The sequence below is a fragment of the Xyrauchen texanus genome, chromosome 38 (assembly GCF_025860055.1).
Source record: "Xyrauchen texanus isolate HMW12.3.18 chromosome 38, RBS_HiC_50CHRs, whole genome shotgun sequence".
Lineage (NCBI taxonomy): Eukaryota > Metazoa > Chordata > Actinopteri > Cypriniformes > Catostomidae > Xyrauchen > Xyrauchen texanus.
Genome location: NC_068313.1, coordinates 4,705,295 through 4,730,437, shown reverse-complemented (window position 1 = coordinate 4,730,437; position 25,143 = coordinate 4,705,295). Strand labels below are relative to the sequence as shown.

Sequence of the window (25,143 nt, the reverse complement as noted above, 5' to 3'; positions counted from 1 at the left end):
GGTGCTATTTGTACTTTATCTGACCATTAACATTTACTTTTGTTGGTATAACTTAATGTTAAAGCCTTTTGAATAACCAAGGTTCAGCCATGCAACTCGATGTAGCTTAAGCTGTTAGGTTCTTTGAGCTTGTTGTCTGTCAGCCAATCACACGGTGATCCTTTGAAATGTAGCCAATCAACTTGCGTCTCTCTTTGTATTACATTTTAATTGCTCAGTTTTGCAGATACATCAGATTCATTGCAGTGAACTGCGAGAGTTTTCCTCTAAAAAAGGTGGATTTTCTTCTATTAGCTTGCACGATAAGGTCTGCATTTGGCCATGACACATAGAAGTGCGTCTTTAACAAGGTAAGCCTTAGCCAAATATGGCACACATTGCATATCTTAATCATTAGACTAAATAAATCCACAGATAGCTAGTCTAAGTCAGTAGTTATATAAGCTCTGGGCTTTCATGGTTCAGGTTTACATTACATGTTAGGTCACTAGCCGTTTAAGCCATTCGACCAAGCAGGATGAGTCACAGACAGAAATTTAGTTCATTAGCGTTACACTATTTCACCAGTTACCAAGGCACACCTAGATAGCATACACTCAGTGCACTTGGCTCTTCAAAGCAGCAGCAGTACTCAAGTCTTGGCAATATACAGGTGAAACTCGAAAAATTAGAATATCGTGCAAGTTCATTAATTTCAGTAATTCAACTTAAAAGGTGAAACTAATATATTATATAGACTCATTACAAGCAAAATAAGATATTTCAAGCCTTTATTTGGTATAATTTTGATGATTATGGCTTACAGCTTATGAAAAACCCAAATTCAGAATCTCAGAAAATTAGAATATTACATGAAATCAATAAAAAAAAAAGGATTTTAAATACAGAAATGTCGGCCCTCTGAAAAGTATAATCATGCATATGTACTCAGTACTTGGTTTGGGCCCCTTTTGCATTAATTACTGCCTCAATGCGGCGTGGCATGGATGCTATCAGCCTGTGGCACTGCTGAGGTGTTATGGAAGACCAAGATGCTTCAATAGCGGCCTTCAGCTCTTCTGCATTGTTTGGTCTCATGTCTCTCATCTTTCTCTTAGCAATGCCCCATAGATTCTCTATGGGGTTCAGGTCAGGCGAGTTTGCTGGCCAATCAAGCACAGTAATACCATGGTCATTGAACCAGGTTTTGGTACTTTTGGCAGTGTGGGCAGGTGCCAAGTCCTGCTGGAAAATGAAGTCAGCATCTCCATAAAGCTTGTCTGCTGAAGGAAGCATGAAGTGCTCTAAAATGTCCCGGTAGACGGCTGCGTTGACTCTGGACTTAATAAAGCACAGTGGACCAACACCAGCCGATGACATGGCTCCCCAAACCAACACAGACTGTGGAAACTTCACACTGGACTTCAAGCATCTTGGATTGTGTGCCTCTCCATTCTTCCTCCAGACTCTGGGACCTTGGTTTCCAAATGAGATGCAAAATTTGCTCTCATCAGAAAAGAGGATTTTGGACCACTGAGCAACAGACCAGTTCTTTTTTTCTTTAGCCCAGGTAAGACGTTTGACATTTGAAGCCCATATCCAGGACCAGTCTGTGTGTGGTGGCTCTTGATGCAGTAACTCCAGCCTCAGTCCACTCCTTGTGAAGCTCCCCCACACATTTGAATGGCCTTTTCCTGACAATCCTCTCCAGGCTACGGTCATCCCTGCTGCTTGTGCACCTTTTTCTTCCACACGTTTCCCTTCCACTTAACTTTCTATTAATGTGCTTTGATACAGCACTTTGAGAACATCCAACTTCTTTTGCAATTACCTTTTGAGGCTTTCCCTCCTTGTGGAGGGTGTCAATGATGGTTTTCTGCACAACTGTCAGGTCAGCAGTCTTCCCCATGATTGTGAATTCAACTGAACCAGACTGAGAGACCATTTAAAGGCTCAGGAACCCTTTGCAGGTGTTTAGCTGATTAGATTGTGACACTTTGAGCCTACAATACTGAACCTTTTCACAATATTCTAATTTTCTGAGATGCTGAATTTGGGGTTTTCATAAGCTGTAAGCCATAATCATCAAAATTATATCAAATAAAGGCTTGAAATATCTTACTTTGCTTGTAATGAGTCTATATAATATATTAGTTTCACCTTTTAAGTTGAATTACTGAAATTAATGAACTTTTGCACGATATTCTAATTTTTCGAGTTTCACCTGTATCTGTTTGTTGTGGGGTTGTGTTAAGAGTTTTGTGCAGCTTCCCTGCTTTAAGGGGATTGCTGTTATGACTATTTGTGGCAGCATGTTCATGTCTCGCATTTTGTCTAATTGTGCAGCAGCAGCATATCCACATGCTTAAATATGTATGTATGTTTATTTTCTAGCATCAGCAAGTCTCCAAACATGCTGATTTCACTGCAACATGTTGTGAGAGTCTTTTCTCTGAAACCCATCTCCACCCCAGCACCACCTGCTTAGATCTGCTCCATTGGGATTGCTTGTAATGTATTTTTGTGCAGTAGCATGTTCATACATACTGAAGCATGTCCTGCACCCAATGCTCTCCTGCCTCCCTATTACCTGCTCCCCCGCCGCGAAGCCCCGCCCGGCATGTCAAAAGCGATCGTTCCATTAGTGCCCCTCGCACGGAGTTTGAAAGCATGGCTTTTACTTCCCAATCCGTTGCGCTGGCTGGCCAGGACCATCCGGCTCGGATACACAATCCAGTTCACCTGGCTCCCACCTCGTTTCAGCAGTGTTCGCTCCACTTCCGTGCGCGGCGAGAAAGCCATTCTCAGGGACGGGGCACCCTCTGGCTCCTGCACCCAGACCTCTGGAACCTCCACGTCTGGCCCATGGCGGGATGTGGAAGATCTAGTGGATCTACCACCTGCAGTCGTAGACACGATCAACCAAGCCAGAGCTCCCTCCACCAGGCAACTTTATGCCCTAAAGTGACACTTGTTCACGGATTGGTGTTCTTCTCGAGCCGAAGACCCACAGAGGTGCGCAGTTCAGTCAGTGCTTTCATTCCTGCAGGAGAGGCTGGAGGGGAGGCTCTCCCCCTCCACCTTGAAGGTGTATGTAGCTGCTATCGCAGCCCACCACGACGCAGTAGATGGCAAGTTCCTAGGTAAGTATGACTTGATTATCAGGTTCCTGAAAGGCGCCCGGAGACTGAACCCTCCCCGGCCTAGCCTGTTCCCCTCCTTGGATCTTTCCTTTGGTCCTCTCTGGCCTTCAGAGACGCTTGATTCAGTTGAGCTCAAGGGCCTCTCCCTGAAGACAGCCCTCCTGATCGCGTTAGCCTCCATCAAGAGGGTTGGGGACCTGCATGAGTTCTCTGTTAGCGACATCTGCCAGGAGTTCGGTCTGGCACATTCTCACGTTATCATGAGGCCGCGACCGGGCTATGACACAATGTCGAGTGAGTGACAGAAGGGGAACGTCATGGTTACTGTTGTAACCTCCGTTCCCCGAGGGAAGGAACGAGACGTTGTGTCCCTCCTTCTACAGCACTAGACCTACCACTGTAAATGGCCGTACCTTATTTTCGGCTCCTCAGTGTAAAATCCTGACTGGCACTCGCTGCCCCGCTTCCCTTTATACCTGTATGTCCGGGGAGGGGCATGCAAATTCTGTCTGCCAACTTGACATTGGCCTTTTCTCAGGTTCAGAGGTACTTTTTGCGTCCCAGGAAGACCCCTTGTGTCACTTCATACGAAGTGACGTTTTTGACTTTGAATGAAACCAGTTCATTTAGATTAGCTTGATTAGATTAAACATTATTTCTGGAAGTGAAACTCAATCATATCATGAGCAATGCTTTATGGATGGTCACTTCGGAGCTTTTTGTCACAATTATTGTTTCCACGGTAACAGCGACAAGTTTTTCACTTGGAATTTGGCTATTAAATGAATATTCCAAGCTCACTACTAGTTAAGGTACATCGACAGCATTTTTAACATTTTGTTGATTTCTACAAATAATAACAATAATTTCAACTTTTCATTAATAAAAGCAAAAATCTGGGTTGCAGTGAGGCAATTAAAAAGGAATAGAATGGGGTAAATCCATAAACATTATAATACTCACTGTTTCATAAGTATAGACACGAGATATAAACTATAATTGCCACGAACATTTTCTGTGTAAAGTTAAAACTTTAAACAACTTTACAGCTCAAAGAATACACAAGTTTTAACCAAAGAATTGATATAAGTGCTAAAATGAGAAGCTCCACATTTCTTTCTTTAAATGCTCCAAAACTTGTTATCTTTCACATCCATTGTATGTGTATGTGCCTAACTATAACCTTGTTTTTAACGTTTTATTTATTTATTTATTTTTTAGAAAAGGAGGAACGAGTCGGAATAATTTATTTGTGGTAATCAACATTATATGACACAAATGCTGTTGCTTGAGCTTAACTTGTATTGAACATGGAATATTGCTTTAAATATGATTTGATCTACAGAAGCATCTATGATCACTTAACCTCAAAGCTTGTGGTAAGTCTGTGTAGAAAGGTTTAAACATTATCACTAAAATTTAATTTCTCTATGGAGTTTCACATCAAGAATCCTTCTGTTGCACTCTATTTCAACACAGATTTGTATTTAATGATGCTTTTAATTTGATGTCACAGAAGACCTTTGACATTTGAATACAATGTCAAAGGTTAAAATAAGGCAAGTTCTCAGGTCCTTGAAAATGATCTTTAATACACAGTGAAAAGAGTGTGTATAATCTCATTTAAAGTCTTGCGTTCAGCAGCTGAGGTGCTTCAGGCAAGAGAGGCTCTAAATGGTATTACCATAACAGCTTAGTTGATGTATATTTTTAATATCCAACAATATTACGGGCTCCTGTAATAAAGAGAGAGGGGGAGCGCTGATGGTAGTTATAATCATACGCACATCAAACAGAATCTCCCTTTATTCGTTTCAGCAGTCATAGAACAACACCTTACTGTTATTAACAAAACCAGGGAAAGCCACAGGGAGAAGAGTGTTTGATTTTCACTACAGTGTAGTCTTTCACAAACAACATGGATGTGTTTTTATAGTCATTCTGTGAAACAGGTCTTCTCTATATCGAAAGGGTGATTTTTAAAGTACATTTCTGTACTTCTATTAAACATACTGTTGCAATGTAACCACGTTTTTACAAATGTAACAAGACTGACAATTATACAGGTCTGGTGCTTTTTAGGAAGAAATGCTAATATGTATACAAATATCTACTTTTTAATAATCACTTGTTTACTTTAAATTATCAAGTTATCAGGGTTGATATTTTTGCTTCTTCACAAACAAAAAAAATCTATGATAGAATGATATTTTTTTTTTTGCAATTATCCTTGCTGAGTTTACTTACTGAGAAGTTGATGATGATGTTTTGACAGAAGTGAGTGGATGCAATGGCACCCGGGATGCAGAGGTTTGGTGACCTTGGTGTTAAGTTTGTACGTATTTAGAAAGAAGATTTCATTGTGCCAAAAAATTACCAAAAAAATGACTAAAAAAGCAATTGCGAGTGGGGTGGCCAGCCTTCAGTCCATGGTGGCCCCCTAACTCCGCCACTGTTTATATCAACCTTAAAAAATTGCTTTATGAAAATATCGGGAACATTTACCGTGGTTTTACTAAATTAACTATTGTTCAACCATGGCATCTGTAGTAAAACCATAACCACAAAATGTATCAAGGTTTTACTACAGTAACGGTATTTTAACCATTATATTCAAGGTAAAACCAGAGTAAAAATACTATGATAATAAAAAGTTTAAATCATTCTTCACTGATTACTGAGACATACAAAAGTCCTCTTTATGTTAAAAATCAAGAAATTCGTAATAATAAAAATACAGGAAAAGTTAAATCTAATTAGATTAGACACAAATTAGAGTAAGACGTAAACTGTCAATAAAAGTACATTTTCAGAAAGAAATTAGTTTTTTATAAAAGTCTGTTCGTTTACACCTATTACAAATATCTCCATTTTAAATGATTCACACACTATCCTGGCATGCAAAGAGTGTCAAAAAGTAGGCCTATTTAGCAACGTTTCGGTCACTCGACCATCGTCAGGATTTACATTGCTAAATATAATTTGATACTCTTTGCAAGATTATTTTCATTTCACTGACTTTGCTACAGTTTGTGTCCAATATACCTATCAATTACTTCTTAGGTGTGCAAGGTTAGTTGATGATTGTAATAACAATTTTTAAAAACCATGATACATGTTCCACCAATGAACCATGGTGTTACAATTGTAAAAACAAAAGGGGCAGATTCACTAAGAATGAATTGCGGCCAGTAATAGCGCTGTCTTTTTTTGCACACGCACTCTGCGCTGGTTTAGCGCCTGATTTACAATTTAAATTATGCAGATCAACCAACGGCGCAAACACACCCATAAAATCGCTGGTGAGAGCATTTGCATGAAATGCAATTTGCATTGCATTCTGAATATAGCGGAGGATGCCGCAGACCACCGTATTCGACACACCCTGCCGGGACTGTACAGCATCACTTTGATCCAGACTCCTGGATCATCTCTTAAACGTACAGAACCTGCACTTGACAACATGCGCATCTGGAAATATGCCAGGTTATAACGCTCTTCTCCATCATTTGATGATTATTTGATTATTTACTACTTATGTAATCGGTTGAAAATGTTCACAAAATAAATTTTACCGCCTACTTTCATTTGGCGGTTATAGCGCAATCTAAACTGCGGCAGGCAACTTGAATGAAGCACAATCTACAATGAGCCTAATTTGCTTAGAAAGGAGGTGTGTTTGCGCAGAAAGTAATGACAATGACTTCATTTAAATACTCAAGACACAGCAGCTTCAGTGCTGATTGCACCTGCTAAAATAGATTGCATGTCGTTAGTGAATAAGACTCTGCAAAATACCACACGCAAAAGTCGCACAACTGTTTAGTGAATCTACTGCTAAATGTTTTTTGGCAGAATGATTTTTATTACCATAGTTTTGGATTTCTTTTGTATTATTACTATGATTTAACAACAAATCTTTTTTTTAACTATTCCATATAGTTAATGTAGCTAAACCATGATCAGTTTTGTGTTTATTACGGTTTTACTACAAATGCCATAGTTCAACTAATGTTACTGTATCAAAAACATGGTTCATTTACATTTACATTTATTCATATACTTTTATCCAAAGCGACTTACAAAAGAGGTATACATTATAAGCGAGTCATCTTAAGGAGACAGTGGTACTAAAAGTGCCATATTACAAAGTTTCACTAGCATCAGGTAGTAGTATTCAAGACAGGTTAAAGTGCAACAAGAATTCTTTTTTTTTATTATTGATTGGTTAAGTGCTCATGGAAAAGATCTCTTTTTAGGCATTTTTGGAAGACAGAAAGTGAGTCAGCTTCACGGATGGAGTTGGGAAGGTGATTTCCATAAGAAATGTGCTGCGTCAGAATATCCATGATTTTCCACAATATAATATTCCAAAAACAGTATGCCAATGGAGTAGTATATCTGAATCCTCAGTCAAAACTGGAAGCGAAAAATACACAGATGACTATCCATCCATCCATCCATCCATCCATCATCAACCGCTTATCCTGTGTACAGGGTCGCGGGGGGCTGGAGCCTATCCCAGCTAACATTGGGCGAAAGGCGGGGGACACCCTGGACAGGTCACCAGTCCATCGCAGGGCCACACATAGACAGACATACACACACTCACACTCACCTCCACATCCACATCCACATCCACACCTAGGGCAACTTTTTGGAGACACCAATTAACCTAGCCTGCATGTCTTTTGGATGGTGGGAGGAAGCCGGAGTACCCAGAGAGAACCCACGCAGACACAGGGAGAACATGCAAACTCCACACAGAAAGGCCGGGGCAACCAGGGTTTGAACCCACGACCTTCTTGCTGTGAGGCGACAGTGCTAACCGCTGCACCACCGTGCCGCCCACACAGATGACTATCTGTCACAAGGATCGCCTTGACACTTTGCTGCCCCATAATCCCTTGGGAGCTGATGACAAGTCACATTCAAATGCTGGATTTAAAAATAAAAAAGACAGAGCACCGTGAGTTGGACGGCTCTTCTAAACTGTAAGTGCTATACAGAATACCAAAAAAGTTGTCTCTTGTGCTTAAATTGTCAGGATAATGTTACTTTTGACATAATGACACATATGATCGTCTGATCAGTGTTGCAGACACTCATAATATTGACTTAGCAGTTAATGACCTCCAAGTCCAAACATTTTCAAATATTTGTATTTGTACACAGTATGAATACAGCAATAATGTCAAAAACTGTAATCCCAGATGAAGGTGAGGAAACCCACCTTATGATAACTCCATTTGCGTTTTCCACTTTGATGGCCATGTTAAATATGATTAGTGTGCATGGCGTATCATGCCACATGAATGGCGAGGCTGTGCCCGCAACTCTGGGTGTACATAATCCATTTCAGCACTAATTTTATCACCAGTACAGGGGCACCCTGGGAAACTAGGTCACGCTGTCATGCGTGAGTGGGCCATCTTCCCATTTATCTCTCTCTCTCTCTCTCTCTCTGTCTCTCTCTCTCTCTCTCTCTCTCTCTCTCTCTCTCTCTCTCTCACACACACACACTGATCTACTCTTCTGTGTGCTGGCCAATTGAGTGAGGTACTGTATATTCTATGGGCTGAGATGGGCAGTGTGTGTGTATGGTTGGTGGACTGCAGCAAGCTTCAATGGTGAAGCAATTCCCCCTTTTTATTGCACAATTGGTCACAGTCTGAGCATGTGCTTCTCACTGCTACTAAGGCGAGGCAGCGACACCAAACATAAGAAGAAATGTGACAATATAGGGGGAAATATGACTCCAGAAATACTCTTTACGTAAGCAAATCAACTCCACCTATTCCTCTCTGTGGCACACACATACCATTTCTGCATAAAAGTTTCACAATTCTTCATAAATTCCCACTGTTTTATCTCTAGATATATAATTAATAATGAGCAATAGTTATCCTACCTTCGAAAACAAATTAAAAAAAAATCTCATTTTCCAATCTGGTCTCACAGAATCACTTTACTATACCAAACTTTTAGCAGAATTATTTTTATGTGGCTCATTGCATGTATTGTGTAAGTTTCCAGGTGAAATAAACCCGCTACAACAACGACTTTTATTCACTTCACAAAAATTAAGACTAAAACGGCAGATGATCAGTTAATAAATGCTTGCTTTTTGCCCTGTTCCTCACATTATGCTATTTTATGACATCTAATTCATGTTCTCTTACATTCAAATTAGGGCTGGGCGATATATCGTATATTCACAAAATATATACTGTATATATATATATATATATATATAAGCCACACATGTGTTGGAAACCCTGTTTTGCTCGCAATTTTTTTTTGTTGCGATATTTCGATTTTCTGTATTAATTACATTTGCAACTTGGATGAAAACGTAGCTATAGTAGGAGCTTGACAGAGTCCCAGTTCACTTTGTAATGGCTGAATTTGCATTTTCTGCTGTATTATTACTTACATTTTCCTTTAATCTACATGGATGGTGATGTTTAGACAAAAGGAAAATAATGCAAAAACGAGTGCCACTGCTCTGCTGCTCTGGTTTTTGCTCATGGCAGAGTGGGCATAAATGTTGTGTGCTGGGTTTAATGGAGGGGATGTGAGCCTTTGCCTGTTCAACAAATAAACAGTTTGCCAAGGACCACAATACCGTACACACAGCAGCCAATAGAGCAGAAGACTGCCCTCGGGACCATACTGTATGCACACTGAGACACACACACATGCACACATACTTCTTATTATCAGTGACTCAGATTTAAAGAAAAGTCAATTAAAGTAAATCAAAGTAAAGTTTACATGAAAAAAAATTTATGAATTAATCTGGCTGCAGAATCATAATTGTTTATTAAAGGAATTATTGACTCACCCTCATGTTATTCAAACCCACATGCTTTTATTTTGTCTGTGAAACCCAAAATGAGAAATCTGAAGAATCTTAATGCAGCATCATAGTGACCTAGTCAGTCAAACTCTAAAAGTTACAAAAAACACCAACAAATCAAGCTTTAAAGAAGATGTGATTTGTGTGCTATATGCCAAGTCTTCTGAAGACATTCTGTATGATAGCTTTTGTGTTAAACAGACCGAAATTGAATTCATTATTTACTCTTAATAACTCTGTAGCTCTCAAATCAAATATGTTACATGTGGCGCGGATCGGATGCCTTGACGTTTGGTCTGTCCATCACACTAAGCTATTGCATGGTTCCAGACAACTTGAAATGTAGTCATATGAACCATTAGAATCTTCAACTGTGTTTTTTTTTTTTTCATAATTTTTGGTGATTGACATGGTCACCATGATCTGAGAACTGTCATGGTGTGGAAAATAGCTGTGTAAAGACTCATCAATATTTCCCCTACAGAAAAATGTAAATAACACTCAATTTTGGACAATAAGGGTGAATAAACAATGACAGAAGTTTTGGAGATTCATTTATTAGCAATCAGATCTAATCACCCAGCATTATTTCATCTACTCACACATTTGCAAACACACACACACACACACACACACACACACACACACACACACACACACACACACACACACACACACATGTTGTGTTTCCATGTTTTATGGGGACTTTCCATAGACATAATGGTTTTTATACTGTACAAACTTTATATTCTATCCCCTAAACCTAACCCTACCCCTAAACCTAACCCTCACAGAAAACTTTCTGCATTTTTACATTTTCAAAAAACATAATTTAGTATGCTTTATAAGCTGTTTTCCTCATGGGGACCGACAAAATGTCCCCACAAGGTCAAAAATTTCGGGTTTTACTATCCTTATGGGGACATTTGGTCCCCACAAAGTGATAAATACACGCTCACACACACACACACACACACACACTCCACTTGACAGGGTCTTACTTTTAACGGTGAGGTACATGCTCTTGCTGATATCGGCTCCCACGTCATTGCTGACCTTGCACAGGTAAAATCCAGAATCTTCCTCCAGGATGTGTTTGATGAGCAGAGAGCCTTTCTCCAACAGCTGGATACGAGAGCCTGAGTTCAGGGCAATAGGCTGGAACTGTGGCACACCAGCACCTGTGAGAGAAATGAATTTTGAATGAGCAAGACATGTAGTCTGTTTAGTCTCATAAAATAAGGCATTAGACTACATCTACCCATGTCCTTTAAAATCTCTCTTATTGACCTTTGAGTCATAAAGAAAAAAATTCTATATTAAATAATAAATATATATACACACACACACACACATACATACATATATATATATATATATATATATATATATATATATATATATATATATATATATATAAATATATATATTTTTTTACAAAGGCTTTATTTATGACATGTGTTTTACTATAATCTGACACTGTAGCATTACATAGTTTTTCATGCTCAATATTGATTCGGATAATACAGTGTGTTTACATTTGATGATGTCTTAATTGGATTTAAAAGGTCATAAACCCCACCTCCCCATGTTATTCAACGGGACGTGAGACCAACTAAACAATTGAATTACACTTCACATATCTTTTTTCCAAAGATAGTTTCTGTCATTTATAGAGGTCGACCGATTAATCGGCCGATTTTTTGCATTTTTTACATAATCGGCATTGGCCAATATCCACGCATATCAAGCCGATTATTAGGCAGGCGCATCTGTGGGCAGCCTAGTGTTGTTGTGGAACACGTGTTCGACGCATGCTGCCCCTAGAGTCATTTTCCAGCAGAGTGAGCTGACCTCATCCAGTGCCTAAAGAAGGAGCTAAGTTCCTTGGAGAAAACAGTAAGGGTTAAATTTGTATAACTTCTTTAGATTTAATTAAAAACTTTTGATATGTTACTGCCAACTTCAAGAAAAAACGTGACAAACGCGATAGTTGACATGACGTTCGGCTACTTTGGATATTGATAGCGTAGTTGAAGTTGCATTATCACAGCAGAAGGGTTGCTATCATGTCACAATAAGGAAGCAAGAATTTTGCGATTACAGACAGTGAATCTGAGACTTTTATTGTTCTGATTGTGTGTCTTATATTTGAGAGGGTTGTCACTCAATGCAGATAAATAAGTAATAAAAATATACCAACGCAGTATAGGCTATTGAAGGACTGGCTTTGGTAAGCTCGGACGTTATCGGTTCTGCTGTCGGTACTGGAGAAATTAAGAAAATACATTCTTTATTGCTATAAAGAGAAAGTTATTTTATCTCGCCAGCCATTTCTATGTATAATAATAATATGAAACCATTTGTCTGTGATGCAATTTAGCTATTCGCAGTCAGAGAGAGAGAGAGATCTCGCTCACGCGGTGCCACAGCGAGCACAAAACGAGCCCAACACGAGCACAGCTTAATGAGTGACAGAACTAAACATTCAAACGTAGCCTGGTTTAGATCTGATTATTAGTCTGATTTTATTTTAGATTTCGCCTTCCAAAGATTATAAAAGAATATTTATACATAAGCCGCATTCTAGCACAACTTCCTTCCCTTCACAGCGGTGCACTGACATTTCTCCCTAAAACTCAAACTTAACGTCAGAATCAGCACGATCGGTGATTGTTGTAAACTGCTACTGTTGCTAAATTGCGGGACGCGTTGAATAATAAAAAGAGCGCAGCCTACCGTTCCCAAGGCGGCGCGCGCTCCGAAACACACCGCAAAGAGACAAGCAAAGTATAGGCTACTTTGGGTTTCATGCGTCTAAACGATCAACTATACACAAAAATACCGGCTTGGAGATTCACTTAAACTCAGTTTATGTCAAAAATGGACGTAGTTATGGAAATAGTTGGGAGAAAATATGCTACATCAGGAGTCTATTAGATCTGAACTCGGTCTTAAAGGGGAAGCGGTCTAATGAAAATGTTGACGATTGAGCCATTACTGCGAATCAAACAACAAAAGGCAAAGAGAAAATCACTTACAGCTCTTGAATGAATAACTTCTGCATTAATCTATCTATGATAAACTATGCAGTGTTATTTTACAATTGATTACTTTATTAGATTTCTTTTTAGACCACACCTGAACAGTAATGTTAGTAGACCTTCCTGAAATTAAATCACTGTGCCTATATAACGTTTATATTTGTTTAATATATATATATATATATATATATATATATATATATATATATAAACAAAAAGAACCGTTAAGAATACCGTTAAAGTACCGGATCGATAAGCAGTATCGGTAAGAGTAGTAATACCATTAAAACCTTAACGATACCATCCCTAGTTATGCCTGTGCTTCTCTTGGATGCTCTGAATATTGGATTACGTGTCTGGATTGCCCCTTAATTAAAGCTGAATTTGGATCTCAACCTTCGTGTCTCGGAGCAGTTCGTAACACCTGCTTTGTTTATTTAATATATTTGTTATACATTATTTATACAATATGTTTTTACATTATACATTTTTAATTTTAAGTGTACAAGTGCAGATTGGTCAAGTGTTCAATAAATGTATTTGTTGAGAAATTTTGTCTATCTTAAGTAATTATTTGTGTTACATTTTATCTTTCAAATAAAAGGTTCAAATAAGAGGTTAAAAACAAGCACATATCGGCCAAATATCGGGCAAAATAAATCGGCAGCATTAATCGGCCATCGGCCGACCTGGATTTCAAAAGATCGGCATCGGCATCGGCCTGAAAAAAACAATATCAGTCGACCTCTAGTCATTTACTGTAGTTTCTATCACGTTGATATCATTTCAAGTGTTTGTTTTCAAAATAAGTTTGTTTTTAGTTATTTGATGCTATAAAAACGGTGCTGTGACATCATGATTGACAGCTGTGATTGACAGGTTCTCTGAGCGAAGTAGTCACTGAAGCTTGACTTTTTAGAAGTAGTGACTTTTTTTCGGGATCTTCGGAGGACTAAGAAGATTGGAGCTTTACATTTAATATCTAAATTTCTATAATTAATTATTTCACACCGTCATAAGTCAAAAGTCAAAAGTGCAGGGGCGTGTGTTTGCGATTGATTCCGCGAGAGTGAGGGCGGGGCCTTGATTTCGCGGCTTTACTACTGCGCAGGTCTGGTCCCGAAATCGCAACTGCGCAGACTCAAGTCCCAAGATGTCAGCGCCATATCGGGACACTGGCGGCTTCAGTTCTCACCAATGGAAAGAGCGAAGGGGCGTCGTCCATCTTTTTTTACAGTCTATGGATTCAATAATATAAAATACACCATAGTACCACCATGAGCCAGGCAGCTTAATCTGCTAAAGATACATACTGTTTGTGTGCCTGAGCAATAAAATAAAAGATATTTGGCTGTCAACACACATTGAAAACAAAGGCACACAGTTCCAGCCTGCACTCTTTTTTCATCCTGTAAGAGTACAGCATTTGTCACTAAATGTATTTTTCTTTTTTTTTACCCATTGTGCATTACAAACAGTGTTAGGAAACATTACTTTTAAAAGTAATGTGTTGCATTACCGTGCTACTGCTAATAGAAATTAACCAATTACGTAGAGTATTCCTTTTTATGGAAAGGAAGCTGTTAGTTACATTTACATTAAAAAACGTGTAGGAAATCTTCTCTAGAGCCATTTTTACACTTTTGTCTAAAGCTTTGGCCAGTGGTGTCCCTCTGCAACATGTTTGTAATGCGGCGGGCTGGTCCTCCCCACATACATTCATAAGAGTCTATGCTACTCCGGGCTCTTATGTCCTTGAGTCTACATCACAAGCTCATGTCTGAGAATTGTGAGCACAACTACACAACTGTAAGGGGTCCGGACATCCACAGTGCGGCGGCATGGGTATTCTCGTTTCCAAAGTGCTAAATCAGCTTAGCATCAAAGTGTAGCTTTTTGATAGGGAACGTCTTGGGTTACTTAACTGCAAGCCCTGTTCCCTGATAAAAGCGGAACGAGATGCTGCGCTTCATTGCCGCAATGAAGACGCCTCAAGACTGCTCTTCAGGCAAAATACCTGATGATGCACCAGTAGCACATCTATTTATAGCCCCTTTATAGCATCCTGATGATGTCACCAGCAGAGGCTATACATTTTGTCAATTTCATTGACGTGTTGCACACATATTCACAGCTGGTCACTCCTAAAGACGTTCCCAAAGTGCTAAATCAGCACAGCATCTCGTTCCGCTTTTATCAGGGAACAGGAGTTACAGTTAAGTTTCATTAATATTAGTTAATTCAATTGCATTTTCTACAAAATGAAGAAGAAGAAAAAAAAAGATTTAATGACCATAAAGTCATTTAAGGTATCAAAATACTGTTCTTGCACCTTGAATACATGAATGTATTGAACACAGGGGAAAATGTAAGTGGAATGGGGGGAACACTGGGGGAAAAACCTTCTTTGCCAAACAATTGTTTATGTTTTTTAAACATATTAAGGTTTTATAATAAATAACATACATTTTTGAGTCAAGAATTTTAAGAAGTTTATCAGGTTTACACCAAATGACCTGAACAAAATATGCCTTTCTTAAAAATGTCAAAATATCTGATTTAATTTTTTTAACTTCCCACACAGTCATGAGGGTCCAAAGAGATCTCTTTTTTTTTGTCACATGACAACAAAATGACAACCTACATGTTGGTTAGACCACCTTACTTCGATTTGGTAGACAAACATTTTTGAAATAAATTTCACTGTTTATATTTATTTAGGAAATATTAAAAGATTACTCTGCACAACTCATGTCAACATTTATTTTTTCAAGAATTTCAGGTTTGTTATTTTATTTTATTATATAATGGACCCTTTTCACAGGCTGTGATGACGCGTTTCCGCCTTATACTGTATAGCAGCGTAAATACAAAACTTTTTTATATTTGCAATTTTAAATTATTATATAAAATTATACTTTGTATTGTATTACCCTGGAATTACCACAGATGAGGTTCTAACACAGCTGCAATCGAAATCCATTGCTCTCTATTTTTTTATTTTCATTATTTATTTATGTATTTATGTATCATGTTAATGGACACCGTATACTTTCAAGAATTCAGTATCCCCAATATCATAGAGGTTTTCCAGCTGAACTTCTCCTTCCCCAATGTGCCCCACATTTTTTATTGTTGATGTGGATTTCCATTTGTGAGCTTTAATCTTCAATGCATAGCCAGGGCTTCAAATGCTGCTTCCCTTCAGGAAGAGTCAAGGTCGAGAGAGTCACCTGCTCTCGATCTAATCCAGTAATCCAGCACATGGCCTCAATGCAAACATACACCTGTGCCTGTATGTATCTTTTCATGAATAATTCATATTCATTACAGTCTTTTGTCCACAGAAGCTATGACAATGGACAGAAAGTGACTTAAAATTATAAATTTTTAATTACCTTTCGAGTGGTTCCATATTATAGTGGGGATTGGATTTCCCTTTGCGGAACAATTCAGGATCACTGATTTTCCATAAATGCCATCCTGGTCTCTCGGCTGCACCTCAAAATGTGGTGGAACTGCACAGAAAAATAACATTAATATTAAAACATGTAACAGCATCAAATAGCAATTTGTTTGTGAATAAATTGCAATCATATAATAAGCCTAATTTACACAGAAACGATGCATGTTTGCACTGAAAAGAACTACGATGACTTAGTAACAGCACGACGCAACAGCACAATGTTAACTGCACCAGGTAAATCCCTCTGACTTCTGTGAATAAAAAGAACGATAATGTTTTAATGGCACAATGTAATGCATAATTGTGCAATGTTAACTGCGCCATGTTATTACCATTGACTTTTGAGAATAAATCACAATAAGCCTAAATTACATGGAAAGCAGGCATGTTTTCGCTGAAAAGAATGGCAATGACTAAAGAACGTAATTGCACTATAGCGTAATAGTGCAAAGTCATAGCGTAATAGCGCAATGTTAATTGTACAAGGCAATTACAGCTGACTTTTGTGAATAAAGTGCAATTTATAACAAGTGTAATTTGCATAGAAAGGAGGCATGTTTGTGCTGCAATGAATGGTAATGATTACTCCCGGTTAAGATGGAATGATGGAACTGTTTAGTGTATTCACTAGTGTGTTAATTGTAAATAATTGTAAGTATTTAATATCAAACCTTTAACGATGAGCTGGATGCTGTGCTCGACAGCCGCCGCTTCATTGCGGGCAATGCAGGTGTAACTGCCATTATGAATTTCTGACAGGTTTGAAATGCGCAAAGAGCTTGTAAAGTCTATGTTGTCGATGGTGACACCCAAGCTGGCATTGATTGGCCGTCCATCTTTGTGCCAGGTGATAGACATGGGCAGATCGCCGGATATGACTACACAGGGGATGAAGACACGCTGACCAATGGAAGCACTCTGAGAGTCCGAATGTTGAATCAGAGGTGGCACTGAGAGAAAGACACAGCACAGAGAGAGCAAGAGATGAACAACAGGGAAAAAACTATGAAAAAAACTATGAAGTTTTTTTTCTATCTATCTATCTATCTATCTATCTATCTATCTATCTATCTATCTATCTATCTATCTATCTATCTACAGTATATACAGTATATATATATATATATATATATATATATATATATATATATAAACACACATTTTTACAGTTTTAGGGGCCTTTCAGACTGATAGCATTCCAGCACTAAACAAAGATAGTGGACATATTGTCTCAGTGCAACAAATACAACTGAACGCAGGTGTTGTAAGACGTGTTTGTCCATATTTACTTTTTGACATCTAGTGTGTGAGACGTTGAAGAAAACGGCGCAACAGTCAAAGACGAACATCTAGCGCATGGTTGCAAAACAGTGCAGAAACTGTAGATGAATAAACACATTTGTAAACGGTCCCTTACTGTTTTATTTTACGCTCAAAGGATGTGAAATGGAATTTCAATAGAATTGAAAATGTTTCTTTTTAGGTTTTACAATCTAACAATATATAATATAATAATGTAATATATACAGTATATACTGTGTACACATTATACGGTATATACCACTAGTCGCCAATTAGAGGGCCACGGTTTGGGACCGGACCCTGCTTGGTTTCATAAGGACCACTAGGCATCATGACAAAGGTTGTCCCATCTTAATGTTTCTACAGTTTAAGTGAGGAACATATCAAAACTACGGAGCTGTACACACCACGCTAATATTGGCGAAGGCGCTAAATTCCCACTCCCCGCTCATTTCTTCTCTCTCACTGCTATAGACATAAGGTGAGTTGCAGGCACGGTTATTTTAACAACAGTAGCGGAGACTTGGTGAGCAGCAATATAGATGGATACTAGCATCTTTCTTCTAAACACATTGCAGAAAAAAAGAATGAAACAAAGTTGTCTTCATCTGTCTGATAGCCTATATGACTCTGAAGGTTCAGCCAAGGCAGGTTTGTGACGGGACAAGTTAACGTGGCACCTATAACGTTTTTTTTTTTATAACGTGTGTGATTCATTAATCCCTTTCATAAGAAAAAAGCTGATTTATGTTCTAATATTGTGAAAATGAATAAAAGATGTCTTCATCTCTGGCATAGATGACAAATAAAGACATAAAAAACTTTTCCATTATTAGTACATAGTCAGCCTATTTATACCTACAGCCTATATATCTATAATGTTTGTGTTAGTAGATTGTCACTTTAAGGAATATATAAAAATTATCCATTCAGACTTACATTTTATACATTTTCTTACAGTGGACACCCCTGAACCACCATACAGTATTTTTTAATCTATCAAAAGGCCTCCTATGTCCCATACATAGGTATGTATTCTGAATATAAAAAATATATTTAAACTGGACTGCTGTCATTCAGCTTAAAAATAAACTGTTTATCTTATCTTTTAATATTCATATCCAATTGCCATCGACTGAAGGACTCTATTACATATTTGTATGTTTTTGTAGAAAAACATGAAGTATATGTAACCAGGTCAAATGTTACCAAACACAGTACTGTACTAGTTAACCAATACTCTGGGATAAGGGAAGTTACACTATGGACTGTTTCGGGGTTTTCTCACTCATTGACGTAATAATGCACTAGCCCTTTAAGAAACGCGATGTGTGACATTCTAGAAGTGTCGGAAAAGTTGCCTGTGAACACAACGTGATTGAAGTGCTGCTCATGCGGTGGAGTGTCGAGACCATTAGACTCCGTGTTACTGTTAAAATAACGGGAAATATGCACATATAGTGACTTGGAAGTCTCTCTTAGTGTGTCGTGAGGGTTGTGTATTGTGTCGTGAGGGTTGTGTATTGTGCCGTGAGGGTTGTGTATTGTGCAGAGGGAACTTTTAACTTCTGTCGAGACGCATATCTATGTGGAGAAATCTGATCGACACTAGATCTCGAAGCGTAAGTGTTTTAATAATCACTAATGTCAGTTTATCATTGAGATTATTTTGTTGTGTATAATGTGATTTGAATATTAAGTGATTGCTGATCATTTTGGTTGATTAAAGAGGGGAGAGAAGTACTCTGAAGGCCTTTTGAGTGTTTCCAGGCCGAGTGTGAAGCAGTAAAGTGAGTGTTGTAACTAATCAATACTAAAAAAGTGTTTATTGCTTATATGTGTGTTCAATCAGTAGATTGTTACAGTTGTTCTGGTGTCATGTGTTCCAAATGTTAAGGAATAGTGTTGTATGTTGTATTCTGTTACTGTTAACAGAAGGGAAATGGGGTTCATCATTTGCTGTGGAAGTGTGTACATGCTATAGAGGGTGGTGATGAACAGTAAGTTTGAGTTATTTGATTATTCTTTTGAAGTGTATGAATGTTAATTCACTGTGATTGAGTGAATATTAGTCGATGTAATGCTTGGAATGTATCAATGTTACTGGGAAATGTGACTTCTAATTTTATTTGTATGCATGTTTTATGTAACATAAGAAGCTTTAATTGATCTTGTAATAATCTGTGTTTCTCTTACGAGAGGTTCTCTCGTATTGCGTAAGCTAGCTTACGCTACGGGAAAGATTAATCTTTTCTGAGATATTGAAGCCAAAAAATTATCCTTAATTTTTGTATCCATTGTCAACGCAGTGCGGCAGCTGCAGACCTTGAGCGGGCTATCTAGCGAGCTCATAGGTTGCTCTGCGGCAACTGCTGCAGCCTATAGACGAGCTTGGGCTGAACTCGCATCCAATGAGAGGCGTCCGCGCTCACTGCATCAAAGCCCGCCAAAAGGGCGTGACTAGAGTGCATATAAGCGTAGTTCGTAGGCTGGAACCCTGATTTTCATCTCTTCAGCGAAGCTCTCCGCATCGCTGACCTGGAAGCCGCGTCGCCGTTTGAGGGGCATCTAGCAAGCGTGGACAGCGCTAGAAGAAGCCGGCCGTCTCAGCCACCTTCAGCCATCCTGCGAGCTACGCCATCCGACGACGTATCCTTTTAATAAGCAAGCTAGTTCTCACTGAACTATTCACAAAAGAGTACAAGCGTCTTTTTCAAGATGCCTCGCTCCACTTACGCCTCATGTCGCCCTTCTCAGCACAGGAGACCGCCACATCATCTGCGCTCTCTGCCTGGGACTGGGGCACGCAGAGCTCGCCCTCACTGAGGGCGGATGCGATTTCTGCGAGGAGCTACCGATGTCGACCCTGCGGGCTCGACTCGAAGCGGTCAAAGCAGAAACGCCGCGCCGCCTTACCCTCAGCCGCGCAGGAAGAACGCCGCTCACAAAGGCTGCCGGAAACTGTGGTTGAAGCGACTGCCTCGCCGAGCCTCTCCCTCGAGCATCGCTTTCACCCTCCCCGCCCCCTGGGACGCGCAGTTGCCGTCGAGCGGCCGCACTGCTGCCATCTCGGATGACGAGCGGAGGATAAGGGCTGCTGTTCCATCATGGCTTCGGACAGCGAGGAGTGGACAGGCTCCCAAGCCTCCTCCTCAGCCCAGGAATCCAGCAGGACCCGCCCGAGTCGAAGGGGAGTTAACACGCCTCCTCACACAGGCCGTCGACCGCCTCGGGCTCGAGTGGTCACCGCCCCTGAGCAGGCACCCAACAGACTCGACGGCTGCTTTCTTCAAAGCCATCGCCGCTCTACACCCGCGCCGGGCCGCTCCCTTCCTGCCGGAATTACATACGGAGCTTGCAAAGTGCGTGGAACGCTCCGTTTTCAGCCAGGACCCGTTCACACGTCTCCACCTCTCTGCGTCGGTGGACGGCGCCACTGAGAGAGGCTACTCCTCCATCCCCGGTCGAGGACTCGGTAGCAGCACACCTTTGTCCGCCCTCCGCGAGATGGCGTTCCAAGCCTGTGCTCCCGTCTAAGGCCTGCAGAGCGACTTCCGCCTATGTTGGCCGCGCCTATTCCGCCGCCGGCCAAGCCGCATCTGCTCTGCACTCAATGGCCGTTTTACAGATCCTACAAGCAGACCTTCTTCGGGAGTGGGATGAGAAAGGCAGGCACCCAGAGGCTGTTACTGATCTACGAAGCGCGACAGACCTCGCCCTTCGCGCTACCAAAGCTGCAGCCCAAGCTCTAGGGAAGTGCATGGCCTCGCTGACTGTGACCGAGAGACACTTATAGCTCCTCTGCAGGCCGCTCACGTGATCAGCCTCCTGCACGAGCCTCTTCACAGCGCCCAGTTCAACAATCTCAGACTTCTCAGCGTCGACAGGGCGGCCGCCCTCGATCGCGCTCAGACAGCCGCCGCGAGACCGCCTCCCGCGGGCCTCGATCTAAGGTAACGCTGAAACCCGAGCAGCCGAAGTCTTCCTAACTGTGTTGAACAAACGACGGCTCAGTCCGCCGCGGCCGGACCACTGTCAAAGCTTTACCCCTGTCAGTCCCCTTCTCTCAGGCTACTACAGTGGTGAATTTAGCAGCCAACAAGCCGGTGACACTGCCCGCTTGCCTGCACTCAAACGCGCTTTCACGGCGACCCAAATAAATCTTGTAAAGAGCAAACATGTCTTATGTGTAGAAAAAGTGCCCACAACCCAGTGTTCGCCCTACACACAAGCATAACACACCCCGTGCCCCTATCAGAGCACGCTCTCATAAAGCGGTTACTGAACCGCTCGAAGCGTCAGAGTCAATGAAGGCGCCCACAAATGCGTCGCGGCGCCCATTCTCTGCCCACTCTGTCACACCACCAGCCCTATGTGTAGAAAATGTGCCCACAATCCAGTGTTCACTTCTGCACACAAGCACTGCATGTCTCGTGTCCCCACCAGAGCACGCTCACATAAAGCGGTTACTGAACCGCTCGAGCGCTAGAGTCAATAAATGCGCCCACAAATGCGCAGGCGCTACCATTCTCTGCCCGCTCTGTTACACGGCCAGCAACCATTCCTCTGTGTGTAAGTCCCGTGCCCATGACTATGCTTGCGCATCACGTAACAGATGTGACTCTTTCCCCATTCATTCCAATCGGAAGTCACTCACAAAACAGCCTGTTCATGCTGTCTGCGAGCAATCATGCATGAACACACTAAACGCGCTCACACATTTTGTTCAGCTCTGTGTGCGGCAATCAGAGCGAATTGGCCATTCACCCTCTAGCGTTACGCTTCAAAGCGTGGGAAGCTATTCCAGGGATATCCAAGTGGGTGTTAAGCACAATACAACAGGGCTATTTGCTACAGTTCGATCGCCGCCCTCGCTTCAGAGCTGGCTCGAAACCACTGTGAACACGGAAGCAGCGTGCATGCTTCGTTCAGAAATAGCAAGCCTTCTGTGCAAAAGGGCCATAGAAAAAGTGCCACCCTCTCTGAGTGAGTCGGGGCTTTACAGCCGTTATTTTCTTGTTCCCAAGAAAGACGGCGGCCTCAGACCCATATTAGATCTCAGGGTTTTGAACAAGGTGCTTGCAAAAAGACCGCTCAAAATGCTTACAATCAGGAAACTCCTCGCGCATGTGCGCCAGGGGACTGGTTTATTTCTCTCGATCTGAAAGATGCATACTTTCAGATTCAGATAAATCCCGTCACAGGCCATTCTTGAGATTCGCTCGACGGCCAGGTTTATCAATACACCGTCCTTCCGTTCGGCCTGTCCTTAGCACCCCGTACTTTCACGAGCGCATGGATGCGGGCGCCGCACCCCTGCGGAGTCAGGGTTTGCGAATTCTGAACTATTTGGACGACTGGCTGATTATGGCTCAGTCACATATGGAGCTTCTGTCTCACAGAGCAGTTCTCCTCAGCCATCTGAACAGTTTGGGTCTTGCAGTCAATTGGACCAAGAGCTCACTACAGCCCAGTCAGACCATTTCCTTCCGGGAATAGAACTAGACTCCGTGGCAATGACGGCTCGCTTATCTACACAGCGCGCACGCCGTGTTCAGCTGACTAGCCGCATCTTTTCAGATGAACAGCCTCACGCCTCTGAAGAAATTCCAGAGAGTGCTAGGTTACATGGCCTCAGCCGCAGCAGTACTTCAGCTGGGTTTACTGCACATCGCCCGCTTCAGCATTGGCTAAACACCCGCGTCTCGCCGGGCTTGGGCCACAGGCCGCCAACCCATCAAGGTGACTCAGACCTGCATATCAGCTCTGCAGCCCTGGACAGTGGCCGAATGGTATCAGCGGGGAGTGACAATGGGAGCTGTATCTCACCGAAAAGTCATCTCGACAGACGGCGTCCAACACGGGTTGGGGCGCGGTCTCGCGAGAGCTCTCCGGTTTTCGGCCTATGGTCAGTTCAGGAAAAGCTCCTTCACATAAATTGTCTGGAAATGATAGCGGTCGAGTACGCCGCGGCGCTTTCTCCCGGTCATTCAGGGTCACCACGTCCTGGTCCGTTCGGACAACAGATCTGTGGTATCCTACCTAAACCGTCAGGGCGGTGTCAGATCCAGGAACCTCTTCCATCTGACAAAACGCATACTGAGTTGGTCCCAGTGCCACCTGCGCTCGCTGAGGGCGACGCACGCGTGCCAGGCCACCTGAACGACGGCCCGGACAGACTGTCCAGAGACAATATTCCCCAGGGGAATGGTCCCTGCACGCTCAAACAGTCCAGACGTTATGGCACCTATTCGGCAGAGCAGAGATAGACCTCTTTAGCGTCCAAAGAGAACTCTCACTGCCCAATATTTTTCTCGAAGCGAGGACGCGCTGGCCCAGGACTGGCCCAGACGCCGCTTACGCCTTCCCTCCCGTCTCGCTATTGCCACAGGTAATGCAGAGGATCAGGAAACGCGTCACTCGGTGCTCCTCATAGCCCCGCGTTGGGAGAATCAGACATGGTTCCCGGAGCTTACGCAGCTGTCACTGACAGCGCCGTGGCCCATCCCAGTGAGAGCAGATCTCCTCTCTCAAGCTCGCGGCACAATCTGGCATCCCCACCCAGAGCTGGGCGCTGCATGCGTGGGTGATCAACGACTACCCGTCGCTCTGCCAGAAGGAGTAATAAACACCATCATACACGCTAGAGCCCCTTCCACGAGAAGACTCTATGCGTCAAAATGGTCTGTGTTCTCAAAATGGTGCACCGACAGAGACCTGGACCCACGGACATGTGGGGTGTCGTCGCTGCTCAGTATTTCTACAAGAGCTGCTGGATATGGGCAGATCCCCATCTACGCTCAAAGTGTATGTGGCGGCCGTTGCGGCGTTCGCTGAACCCCTGCACGGCCAGTCATGGGGTAAAACGAGCTGGTCATCCGCTTCCTCAGGGAGCTAGAAGGATGAACCCCCGCGCCCCATCGGTTCCTATCTGGGATCTTTCTATAGTTCTCGAAACTATGAAAGCCCCCTTTCGAACCACTTCAATCCGTGGATTTGAAATACCTTTCACTCAAAACCGTTTTTCTGACTGCCCTGTCATCAGTCAAACGTGTGGGAGACCTTCACGCGCTGTCTGTCAGCGCTGCGTGTCTTGAGTTTGGACAAAGTGACTCCAAGGTCATTTTAAAGCCTAGACACGGCTATGTTCCCAAGGTGATCGGTACTCCTTTCAGAGCACAGGTCATTTCCCTATCGGCGCTGCCAGCACCGGATAGCGAATGCGACGCCAATCTCCTTTGCCCGGTCAGAGCACTGAGATTGTATACTGCACGCTCCGCTGCTTTCAGACGCTCGAGCAGTTTTTCGTTTCGTTCGAGGGCGCACCAAAGGTCTCGCCACCTGAAA

The 25,143-nt window shown here is 41.8% G+C and overlaps 1 protein-coding gene across 1 annotated transcript in view; it reads right to left on the bottom strand.

Moving 5' to 3' along the window:
• The window catches only part of dscamb (Down syndrome cell adhesion molecule b), a 241,943-nt gene that overhangs the window by 55,800 nt on the left and 161,000 nt on the right, over window positions 1-25,143 (bottom strand). Inside the window, exons 9-11 of the mRNA XM_052110114.1 lie at window positions 17,166-17,444; window positions 16,427-16,546; window positions 10,986-11,165 (exon numbers count right to left, since the gene is read on the bottom strand). Coding sequence (XP_051966074.1) covers window positions 10,986-11,165; window positions 16,427-16,546; window positions 17,166-17,444 — 579 coding nt within the window. The remainder of the gene's footprint in view (window positions 1-10,985; window positions 11,166-16,426; window positions 16,547-17,165; window positions 17,445-25,143) is intronic.